At 42.8% G+C, this 12,797-nt stretch overlaps 1 protein-coding gene across 8 annotated transcripts in view; it reads right to left on the bottom strand.

Moving 5' to 3' along the window:
• LOC132761633 (nuclear receptor coactivator 1) overlaps positions 1 to 12,797 on the bottom strand; it is a 450,982-nt gene that overhangs the window by 106,693 nt on the left and 331,492 nt on the right. For all 8 annotated transcript variants that reach the window (XM_067462609.1, XM_067462628.1, XM_067462629.1 and 5 more), the window contains one exon: positions 12,138 to 12,304. In XM_067462609.1, coding sequence (XP_067318710.1) covers positions 12,138 to 12,304 — 167 coding nt within the window. The remainder of the gene's footprint in view (positions 1 to 12,137; positions 12,305 to 12,797) is intronic.

Here is a 12,797-nt window from a genome sequence, read left to right as displayed (position 1 = left end):
GGAGCATTTGAAAAGCAGCATTCATAAAGCAGCGCTGGCTCAAAAAAACCTGTGTAACTTTTTTTGTGGGACGGCAGAGTGCTGAAAAATTAACGGCCTGGCCCCTTCCTCCGCCGCGTTTATGGCTGCCTTGGCAGATGAACCCTCGGCCGGTGCCACAGCCGCAATTGGAGTGTCCTGCCAACTGTACATTATGCGCCCGGAAAGGCCTCCAGCCCTCGGAAACCATTCGGAGAGCATTTCTTGCTGGAGGCTCTGAAACAACGGCAGCCGGGGTGCAAAGGGGGGCACCCCAATGCAAAGGCATGCGGGCTCTGCCAGTTTAGAAAGGCTCTCTTGGGCAGAGAAAACAAATGAGACACGGAGGTGGGGAGGAAATGTTGGGCTTTTCAGAGCTCTGCAGAGAGGTGAGCTTAGAAAAATCTGTCAAGAGGAGGAGCGGCCCCTTCTCGGAGCTTGGCAGGCGAAGAAGGACTCGATGTGGATTGTTTCCATTCATCACTTGCTTCCACCTGCTGCTCCATAACTGCGCTGTTTGGAGAGAGCTCCAATTAGCGCTCTCTCTGCCGGGGAGCCTGCCCTTTAGAGTCGGGCGTATGGAATGTAAAGCGATGAGTGTGTAATGGGTGTACATGTGTGTCATCTTCTGATGGTAAAAGAAATCCCCCTTAGGGCCTCTTTTCCTATTTAGCTCTTCCTCTGGCTTGAGGGCTGGACAACTAGAAAAGGGTGCTCCTGTGCACATGCGAATAACAATAACATAACAACAACAATAATAATAATGTGCAAAAGACAAAGAATGAATACCGTAAAAACACAATCCAGAGCAGAAACGAAAACTGGCAAAAGGAAGAACTTCCTGACTGTGAGAGCCGTTCAGTAGTGGAACTCTCTGCCCTGGAGTGTGGTGGAGGCTCCTTCTTTGGAAGCTTTTAAACAGAGGCTGGATGGCCATCTGTCAGGGGTGATTTGAATGCAATATTCCTGCTTCTTGGCAGGGGGTTGGACTGGATGGCCCACGAGGTCTCTTCCAACTCTTTGATTCTATGATTCTATGATAAGGCTCTCCATGGACAGTTCCTGGGAAAAAATGAGAGCCAAATTGACAAAGAAAAACATGGCTGTGGCTCACAAATGGAACTTTGAAAAAGGAGACAAAGGAGGGCCTGATTCTGGCAGCCCTAGAACAAGCCATTTGAACCAATGTCATCAAAGCTAGAATTGAAAAGTAGACAACAGATCCCAAATGTAGACTCTACAAGGAAGGAGATGAAACAATAGATCACATCCTCAGCTGCTGCAGGAAGATCACACAGACAGACTACAAGCAGAGGCATAACACCGTTGCTCAGATGATTAATTGGAACTTCTGCCACAAATACCATCTGCCTGCGACAAAGAACTTGTGGGATCACAAGCCGGAAAAAGTTACTGAAAATGAGCATGTCAAACTCCTCTGAGACTTCTGAATTCAGACAGACAGAGATTTGGAGCACAATACTCCTGACCTCATGATCGTGTTAAAAAACAAAGTATGGATTGTTGATGTTGCAATCCCAGGTGACAGCAGGATTGCAGAGAAACAACTGGAAAAGCTGACATGATATGAGGATTTAAAGACTGAACTGCAAAGACTCTAGCACAAGCCAGTCAAGGTGGTCCCAGTGGTGATCGGCACACTAGGTGCAGTGCCTAAAGACCTTGGCCTGCACTTAAACACAATCGGCACTGACAAAATTACCATCTGCCAGCTGCAGAAGGCCATCTTAATGGGATCTGCATGCATTATTCGCTGATACATCACACAGTCCTAGACACTTGGGAAGTGTCCTACATGTGATCCAATACAACAGCCAGCAGAGTGTCTGCTGTGGACTCATCTTGTTGTGTTTCTAATAATAATAATAATAATAATAATTATTATTATTATTATTATTATTATTTATACCCCGCCTCCCTCTCCCCAAAGGGGACTTGGGTCGGCTAACATGAGGCCAAGCCCAAAATACAATACAGCAAAATAAAATACAACGCAATGAAAAATTTCATCACAATAAAATACATAAAGCAACAAGATAAAATAAACAGTGCAAATTAACATAATGAAAAATAGAACACAATGGGCAGGCAAAGTGCACAAGAGAAAATGATAATACCCTGGATGAGATAGCAGTGGAAAAGTGTATTTGTGAAGGAGGAGCTCATAAGGGACGAAACAGTAGGGTTAGGCCTTCATTAAGGATGGGGGGAAAGTGCATCATGACGACAATTCTGTAGATGGAACAAACAGTGGTTAGTCTGCAAAAAACAAAAAGGCATCTGGTTTTCTAAGAGTGCCTTGAACCGCAAGAAGATCCAACTAGTCCATAATCTAGGAAATAAAGCCTGGCTGTTCACTGGAGGGAAGGATATTAGAGGCAAAAATGAAGTCCTTTGGTCACATCATGAGAAGACAGGAAAGAGAATGATGCTGGGGAAAATGAAAGGGAAAAGGAAGAGAGGCTGACCAAAGGCAAGATGGATGGATGGTATCCTGGGATGTGTCCAGAGGAGGGCGACTAAAATGATCAAGGGTCTGGAGAACAAGTCCTATGAGGAGCAGCTTAAGGAGTTGGGCATGTTTAGCCTGAAGAAGAGAAGGCTGAGAGGGGATATGATAGCCATGTATAAATATGTGAGAGGAAGCCACAGGGAGGAGGAGGGAGCAAGCTTGTTTTCTGCTTCCTTGGAGACTAGGACGCGGAACAATGGCTTTAAACTACAAGAAAGGAGATTCCATCTGCACATGAGGAAGAACTTCCTGACTGTGAGAGCCGTTCGGCAGTGGAACTCTCTGCCCCGGAGTGTGGTGGAGGCTCCTTCTTTGGAAGCTTTCAAACAGAGGCTGGATGGCCATCTGTCAGGGGTGATTTGAATGCAATATTCCTGCTTCTTGGCAGGGGGTTGGACTGGATGGCCCATGAGGTCTCTTCCAACTCTTTGATTCTATGATTCTATGAAGTGACTGACTTGACTTTGAAGGAGCTGGGGGTGGCCACGGTTGACAGGGAGCTCTGGCGTGGGCTGGTCCAGGAGGTCACAAAGAGTTGGAAGCGACTGAACGAATAAACAACAACTTTTCTCTACCTTCAGTTCCCTTGCACATGACCATGGCTTACTTTTCCACCCACAATGCTGCTATCATTTTCTGAAATTTCTGAGGCTGGGCAAGAATGTCTCACTCCTAGGATGCAGCCTAAGGGCAATAAGAGCACTAAGATTAATGGTTAATTCCTCATCCTTGTTGACTTAGGCTGTCTCTGCTCAATGAGATATCTCAACAAGACAAGGGATTTTCAAGCTCTGTGAGATTCCTTGCCTCCAGGCAAGTGAGGCAAGAAAGCGCTATTTTTCCTTCTCTGGAGCTCTGTCACTTGCGTAAGCTCTCCTTGAGCAAAGCCAACGTCCTTCTCCTTTGAGAAGCGAAGGACATGCAGACATATCGAAAGAAGGATGCAAACGCTGCACCTTCCATGCAACAAAGCCCAAGCTTCAATTTGTGCAAAGGACTATTCCTGTGGCAAGGGCAACACAAAACAACTCGGCTTCTCACAAACTGAGAAGAATAATGTTGTGGTTCCTCCTCTTCCCATTTAAGGATGAGACCAGTGGGGACATCCAGCAATGCTGATAGCAATTCCGCTTTCTGTTCTGCTTGGCACAGAGAAATCACTTCCAAAAGGAAGCCGCTCTTTCATATGCCTCAGCTGAAACTTTGAAAACAAAGTTGAAACAGCGGCCAAGTTTCAATGCACTTGAAATGTGAGCACATTTTTGTGTGTGTTTCTGCAGGCTCAGATAACACAGCTCAACGAAAAAAAACTTCTCGCTGCCTTGGTATTAGGCCTATCCCTGGGGTTCTTTGGAGAGCTGATTCAGATAATTGTATTGGATAGACTGCATCAGCTCTAATTTCTTCAATATGATCATAATGGGTTTCTATGGGCGAGCAGATGCCAACTGGTAGATGCCATGTGTTATGTATCTCAAAAACTAGAACCGAAAGGCGAAAGCTGGTGCCATTTTTGGAATTGGCACATTAAATAGACTCAGAAACAGGCACCAAAATGTGTGTTGGCCAGTGGAATACATCCATGCCATGGATTTTTGGATTCATAGACATTGAGAGCTGAGTTGTTATTCAGATGATCAAATGTGCTCAAAACTTGGAAATCAAGATCTATGAAGATTGGTTGAGGAAACTGCGTTTAGGTTAGAGAAGAGTGAGATGACATGGTGGACATCTTCCAATATCTAAAATACTCTCACATAAGCAATAGTGCCAGCTTGTTTTCTGCTGCTCCAGGGACTAGGCTCTAAACCAATACAGTCTTATTTATTTATTTGATTACTAAAATACTAGCTGTACCCGCCACATGTTCCTGTGGCCAACGTCCCCTCCCTCTTTCTCTCCTCCTTTCTTCCCTCCCTCTTCCCTTCCTTCCTTCCTTCCTTCCTTCCTTCCTTCCTTCCTTCTCTTCCCTTCCTTCCTTCCTTCCCTTTTCTTTACATTCCTCTTTTTCCCCTTTCCTTCTTCCCTACCTATTCTTGCACTGCAACTCCCAGCAGTCCTCCTGATCAATCTACCTACCTACCTCTATCTAATCTATCTTATCTATCTGGAGGATTGCTGGGAGTTGCAGTCCAGGAATAGGAAATTGGAAATATGCAGGGATTGGGATGCCCTCAAAGAAATCGTGGGAGGAGAAATCTTGCAGATTGGAAGCAGTGCATTTGGATCATCCTCCTCTCCTAAAGGGCCTGATCTAGGAGATGCTGGAAGCTGTAGTCCGGAAGGGAGTGTGGATATGATATTGTGTGTGTGTGAGGTTTTTTTTGCCAGGGGGAGTCATTTTGCTCATGCGCTGTAGCGTCTTTTTGTTTTGTTTTTGGCTTTTAAAGTCCCTTCTGCTGTGTTTTTCAGTGTTTTTATGAGTGATGGTCACTCATTGTCCTGATAGGTGTATTGTGTCCCAATTTTGTGTCCATTTGTCCAGTGGTTTTTGATTTATGTTAATCCCACAAATGAACATTACATTTTTATTTATATAGATTTATGTCCTATTCTCTATCCAAAGACTTCAAAATGGTGCACAATAAGAAAACAAATCTAATTTAAAAGTTATACAAATTAACTGGTTTAAGAAATATAAAGGACACATGTTAACAGCAATATAGGTCAAATGTCTTTCTGTCTGTCTGTACTACAAAAGCTAAGTGAAGTGGCCCTCTGTGATGTCATGGGGAAAGAAAGGGGTATGTGTATGAGAGGGAGGGAGGGAAGGAGGAAAGAGCTACAAAGAGTGCCATGTTGCCATGTAGACATTGTGAGGTAGATCCTTGCAGAGCTGGGGAAGAGAGAAAGGAAAGAAAGAGGGAAAAAAGGGAAGGAGAAGGAAGGGAAAGAGGAAAGAGAAAAAAGGGGGAAGGAAGGAATGAAGAGAAAGGAAAGGGGGGGGGGAGTATGAGGGAGGGAAAGAGCCAAGTAATGGGCTAGTATTAAATAAAATGAAAGGAAATTCCAATGTAACATTAGTGAGAATAACTGACAGCTGAACAAAGAGCCCTCATTTATGCTTTTTCAACAGAGACTGGATGACCATCTGTCAGACCAGTCCATACTCCGGGAAATAAAGCCCAACTTCTCCATGGAGGGAAGGATTTGGAGGCAAAGATGAAGTACTTTGGCCACATCATGAGAAGACAGGAAAGCTGAGAGAAGACAATAATGCTTGGGAAAATGGAAGGAAAAAGGAAGAGGGGCTGACCAAGGACAAGTTGGGTGGAGGGTATCCTTGAAGTGACTGGCTTGACTTTGACGGAGCTGCGGGTGGTGATGGCCAACAGGGAGCTCTAGTGTAGGATCGGCCATGAGGTCACGAAGAATCGGAAGTGACTGAACGAATAAACGACAACAACAACGAAGTTGTAGATTCGCTGCTTTAACAGAAAAGCGGACTAGGTGGAGGCTCCTTTTTTGGAGGCTTTTAAACAGAGGCGGGATGGCCGTCTGTTGGGGGTGCTTTGAATGTCATTTTCCTGCTTCTTGGCAGAATGGGGTTGGATGGCTATTAAGGTCTCTTCCAACTCAATGATTATATGATTCTATCATTGTAGTCCCTACCAATTCTATGATTCAAAATCACAATTTAGAATAGATAAAATTGGATTAAATATAACTGAGATACAAAGGAGTGTTTGTGCCTCCTGAAACTATATATAGGGAATTCCACAGTGAACAAAAACTAAAGGCTACTGTAAAAGACGCTGCTTCAGTTATATCTAAAATGCTCCTTTATGCGACGCCATCACTGTATAGCATGCAAACACAGCTGAATGTTACAGAGAGAAAGACAAATCCACTTTGACACAGTGACGAGGAGGCGCCTTTGGGCAGTCTGAAAAAGCATTTCTTCTGCTTCTGCACCGCAGCCTTTCCCAATCTGGTGCCTTGGATCAGAGAATGCAAACTTCAGGGATGCAACCTGTTGAATTCCGTGAAACCTGGAAGCTTCTATATTCCTATGGCTAGGAGCGAAAATGCCTCATTTCCTGCTGTCATGAAGAACAAACTGTGACAATATACCCCCCCCCCCCCCCCCAAGATATGAGGTTGTTCATTACTCAATCAGATCACTTGCAAATCCAGGCCCAGATCTTCCAGTTGGAAGAAATCCTAAAGTTTCATTCACTGTAACTCTGGCACATGCAGTCAGTCCTTTTAATAGGAGATCCAGAGGGTCTGAACTCAAAATTGCCCGCTGCCCCCACCAAGCAGCTGTGCCACACGTGAACGAGAGCCTCTTCCAAAAGCAAATGTGTTTTGCAAATACTGGCACAAAATCCCCAGTGTATATGTCATCGAAAAGAAAACCTCACGCCAAATCCCTGCAATAAAAAGATGGGTTGAATGCAGATGATTAGCATTCCAAGAAATGTTCACAAGTACCAACAGGAACACTCCCCACCGGCTCCCTTCTAACACATTTATATTTAACTTGGAAAGATGTGACTCCTATCGAGTAAATCACTGTTATTTTCAACAACAAACATTCTGAAAGTGGGTATTTAGCCAGGACAAGAAGACAGGGAGAGGCGATGCAATACGGCCATCTTTTAATATCTGCTGGGCTTTCACGCCAAAGATAGGAGAGGGTAGAAATCCAACTTACAGCAAGGATACTCCAGCTAAACACAAGGAAGAACTTCTGACAGTAAGAACTGACTGACATTTTAAAGAAGCTAATAAACGTGGGCTAGACAATAAGATTGTTAGGTGGGTTGGGAATTGGTTGACTGGTTGAACCCAAAGGATGCTGCTCCTCATCCTGGAAAGAAGTTACATTTTGGGTGTCATGGAGTTCTGTCCTGGGTCCACTGCTATTCACCATCTTTATCAAGGACTTGGATGATGGAACAGAAGGCAAGCGATTGCAGGTGAAACCAAATCGGGAGGGAGAACTAATAATGTCCCAGGTGGCAGGATCAGGATTCAGAATTACCTTGACAGATGTGAGAGCTGGGTCAAAGCCAACAAAATGAATTTCAATAGGGAGAAGGGAAGAATACCACACTTAGGCACGGATATAGGATGGGTGACACCTGGCTTGAAAAGGATCCATGCATAAGGGATCTTGGAATCTTAGTGAACAACAAGCTGAACATGAATCAACGGGGTGATGTGGCAGTAAAAAGCCAATACAATTCTAGGCTGCATAAATGGAATGACAGTGCCTAGATCAATGGTTCCCAACCTTTTGACTAGGGACCACTTGACCAGGGACCACTCTCCAACATTAGTACCAAACAGGTTATGAATCAGTTTTTGGTCAACTTTAGATTTGGTTTGGTTATTTGGGGTGTTGATTCAGAAAACTGCATTGGATAGACCACATCAGCTCTAGTTTCTGATACAGAACATATGCCACCCAGTAGTTGCCATCTGCTCGCCCACAGAAAACCATATTTAATAAGCCTTGGCACTATAAGAGGATTTTGGAAGACCAGTCACTCTCGTTGTAACGGTGTAGTAATGGACCATTAGTGATCCATGGACCACAAGTTGAGAGCCATTGTTCCAGATCGAGAGAAGTCATAGCCTAGATCAGTGGTTCTCAACCTGGGGTCCCCAGATGTTTTTGGCCTAAAACTCCCAGAAATCCCAGCCAGTTTACTAGCTGTTAGGATTTCTGGGAGTTGAAGGCCAAAAACATCTGGGGACCCCAGGTTGAGAACCACTAGTCTAGATGATCCCTTAGGGTCTTTTCTAGCTTTATGTTTCTATGAATGGCAGGCTTCATCCCTTCTAGCTTTCAGAAAAAGCTAAAGACTTGGCTTTGCACACAAGGGTTCAAAAAATGAGTTACTACGGGTTTAGACACGGTCTGAATTAAGGATTTTAGGAAAATTATTGGATGAATGAAACTATGCACCTTATATGTTATATATATATATACACACACACACACACACTATTTTATGTGTTTTATTGATTAACTGCTAATCGTTTTAACTGTGGGATATGTTTTTACTGTTTATTGTTGGTTTTTACTGGCACTGAATTCTTGCTGGAGCTGTAAGCCACTTTGACTCCCCTCAGGTGAGAAAGGCAGGGTAAAAATAAAGTAAATAAATAAATAATACTATTCCTACAATCAGGAACGTTCCTCTTCCTCTTTGCCATCAGGCTCTGTGTGAATGGTCTTGCAAACAATGCAAAGGCTCATTTGTTTACCTATTTAAATACATTTAAATACATTTTATTCATGAAAAATAAATACAGAAATAAATCTTACTGATTGATTTGATTCATTGAATTAGACAAATAGATAATACAAAAGGAGAGAATGAATTCATAATGCTAAAGTAGAAAATAATTAAATAAACAGTCCTGGAAAAGATATTTAATAAAATAGTTCTAAAACATGTTTAAAGCATAGTCATTAAGATAATTAATTACTATGTTTTTAAAAACTGGTTTAAATTAGCATTTTTATAGGACTGTTCGTGTCATTACTTTCTTCATTTACAACATAGTAATTACAATAAAAAAGACAGTGTAGTGCGATAGTTTGAGCTTTAATAACTGAAATAGTTAATTATTTTTAATGTATATATTTTGTAGGTTTTTACATTGCATCACTTTAAAGTTGTAAGCTACCTTGGATTTCAATCCAGGGAGAAAAGCAGGGTACAAATATAACAACAACAACAGCAGCAGCAACAACAACAAAAACAGCAACAACAACAACAGCAACGTATTTGTCGAAGGCTTTCATGGTCAGAATCACTGGGTTGTTGTAGGTTTTTTCAGGCTATATGGCCATGTTCTAGAGGCATTCTCTCCTGACATTTCACCTGCACAACCTCTGAGGATGCTTGCCATAGATGCAGGCGAAATGTCAGGAGAGAATGCCTCTAGAACGTGGCCAAATAACCCAAAAAAACCTACAACAACCCAACAACAGCAACCACAAATCAAGATAAACATACAGCGGCCCTTCCCATAAAAAGAAACTTCTGCAATGAACAGTTAACAGCCAATGGCCTGTCTAAAGATCAAGGGCAAGTGGAGGCCAAAGTAGGGCTGCTTCAGCCATTAACTAGATGGTAATTACATAAATCCAGAGAGCATACACAGAGACCCCTTCTACACTGCCATATAATCCAGATTATCAAAGTAGAAAATCCACATTATCTGCTTTGAACTGAAATTATATCAGTCTAAACTGCCATATAATCCAGTTCAAAGCAGATAATAAGAATTTTCTATGGCAGCGTAGAAGGGTCCTGAAAAGTCTCTCTGCCATATCAGTGTCATATGCACCTGTGATGCTGGCAGCACTAAAGGAAAGGCCTTAAAACCTGGACCGCTTCATACCTGGGGAGCCAGTTGGCACAAAACACCCAGTGGAAATGATAGGATAAAACTGGTTGCAGCCCAGTAGGTAAGAATGTGATGCTGTAAACCATAAGTCTAACAGCATGGATATCATTTCAGTTAAGAAGCTTGGCCAGAATCAAATTGTCACTGCAATGATTCCCATGGCACTTCATAGTGTTATTATCCCCAGTCTGAATGAACACTGGGAACACGAAATCTGAAATGGTCTTCCCTCCAGATGTTGGTGAACTGCAGCTCCCAAAAGTCCTAGCCAGCACAGCAAGTACCAAGGATGCTGGGAGTTGTAGTTCTAACATCTGGAGGGCACACGATTCTCATATGCCATACATAAACACAAAGTGGGTGGAGGCAGAGGTTACAAAAATATTATTACAATATATGACAGGGGTGTTAAGCTCATTTCCACCAAGGGCCACATCAACCTTATGATTGACTTCAAATGGCCACTGAATTCAATGAATCTCTGGATGAAGAGGGCTGACAAATTGGGGAAAGGCTAAAGGACATTTTAAAACCAGGCATCACATCCACAAGCTTTGTATTTAAATTCAAACCCCACTCTCCTGCCTAAACAGACCAAATGTAGCCTTTCAGATGTTCCTGTATAATAATAATAATAATAATAATAATAATAATAATAATAATAATAATAATAATTTTATTTATACCCCGCCACCATCTCCCCAAGGGACTTGGTGCGGCTTACATGAGGCCAAGCCCACAGTAGATCAAAAACAAAAGCAATAATGAAAACAATCAATACAATACAATTAATATAAATCACATAAACAATAAACAGTAAACAGTAACACAAGCATTTAAAAACCTATGGCTGGGCCAAATGTAATAGTTTACAATTTTAAAAATAATGCTGGGCATGAACAAGGTAGGATATGACTGGTATAGGGCTTTCAAGGAAAGATGAGGAAATGCAATCAGTCCTAAATCAGTAGTAAAGTGCATTTAGAGGGAATATTCCTGAGAGTTTTCCTTATCCTGGGAAGGCACACTGGAACAACCAAGTTTTCAGGCTCCTCCTAAAGACTGCCAGAGTTCAGGCATGTCTGTTGTCCTTGGGGAGTGAGCTCCAGAGTCGGGGGGGGGGGGGGCACCACTGAGAAGGCCCTCTCCCTTGTCCCCACCAATCGCGCCTGCGAAGGATGTGGGAGCACGAGAATGGCCTCTCCAGATGATCGAAGACATCATGTGGGTTCGTACACAGAAATGCAGTCACACATCCCAACTCCAACTCTTGGCATGATGTCTAGTGGTGAGAAATATAGGAGTTGTTCTGGAGCAGTGGTTCTCAACCTGTGTGTCCCCAGATGTTTTGGCTCAACTCCCAGAAATCCAGAAATGTTTCAACTTCCAGAAATCCTTAACAGCTGATAAACTGACTGGGATTTCTGGGAGTTGTAGGATGATATTATTGTTTATAGTGGTCTCTTGCCTGTGTACTTCGGGGAATCCTTTCTCTGTTATGTATATGTGTAATCCACCCTGGGTTCCCTGGGGGCGAGAAGGGCGGAATATAAATACTGTAAATAAATAAATAATATGTGAGCAGCTGGGATTAAGACATTAAATCAGCAATGACATTAGAAGGAGGCTACTTGAGAACATATCAAGTCTCCTCTCAAAACCACAAGCAGGGAAATCTCCATCCAAACAATGCAAAACTACCTTTGTACATACAATCAGGTTGGAATTATTGATCACAGTGAACGAAATGAGGAACCTGTTACTTAGAACTCAGCCCTCCAAAAAAGGACCACCACAACCTTCTATGAAACACAATTTTGGACCAGTAGTGACCAGTTCCCAGTGGAAATGGGAAGGACAGAGGACGAGGTTTTCCAAAGATGGAACAAAGGTTTCACTGGAATTGTTTCTTGCATTCACAGCAGGCCGAAAGCCATTGCGGACCTGCTTAAAAGGTGATGTTGCTGTGTACAACACATGTTCATGAATGCATCAGCAGCGTATAAAGAGGAGACGCATGAGGATAAGAAGGAGGAGACACAAGGATGAGGAGGAAAAAGCAGTTTTAGCCAAATGTTGATAGGTAAGACAGCAGATGGAACAGGTGGCTGGAGGGGCATCTTTAGCCCCATTTAACTTCCTCTGGTTTAGAATATATTTTAACATGTCACAGGAAGCAGCAAGAACAGACAAGAGGGCCTTAAAAGCTTACCTTGCTCAAGTCTTTTCATCTGCTGGATCTGATCGACGGTCTTCTTCAGGATCTTGCATTTGTCGGGTTTGACGCTCAGGCTGTCGATCTCTCCGATATTGGCGGAAAGCAAGTCTGCGAGTTCTTCTAAGTATTTGTTCTCTTGCTCCCGGCGCCGTTTCTCATTGCTGTTACAGAAAACCAATTCTTAGTTACTGCAGCTTTTCTTAATCAAAACCTAGGCATGATGACGGACTTGAAATAATCCAGAATTCAAACTAACCACAGACCAAAACAAGTCGGCGCAGATGGAGCAAGCATGCTTTCTGATGCTTCAGAACGAGGACACGGAGCACCGTATTCACATTATAGAAAAAGGGATTTGATCTGAATATTGGAATTTCCTGACAATAAGAGCTGTTTGACAGTGGAATATGCTTGCCTAGGAGTCCAGTAGAGTCTCCTTTTCTGGTATTTTTCTGGCCATCTGTCAGGAATGATTTCATTGTGTATTCCTTCATAGCAGAAGGATATTAGATTAGATCGCTCTTCCGGTCTCTTGTAACTCTAGGATTCTATAATTCTATGACTTCCTGTACTCTAATGCATTCACACATTTAATAGACAGAGATCTGGGATAAGGGTCCAGTTCTCTTCCAGATTACATGATTCAACCTTGTT

Source organism: Anolis sagrei, chromosome 1 (assembly GCF_037176765.1).
Source record: "Anolis sagrei isolate rAnoSag1 chromosome 1, rAnoSag1.mat, whole genome shotgun sequence".
NCBI classification, from domain to species: Eukaryota; Metazoa; Chordata; class Lepidosauria; order Squamata; family Dactyloidae; genus Anolis; species Anolis sagrei.
The sequence above is the reverse complement of the archived record's forward strand: the minus strand, read 5'-3'. Positions and strand labels throughout refer to the sequence as shown.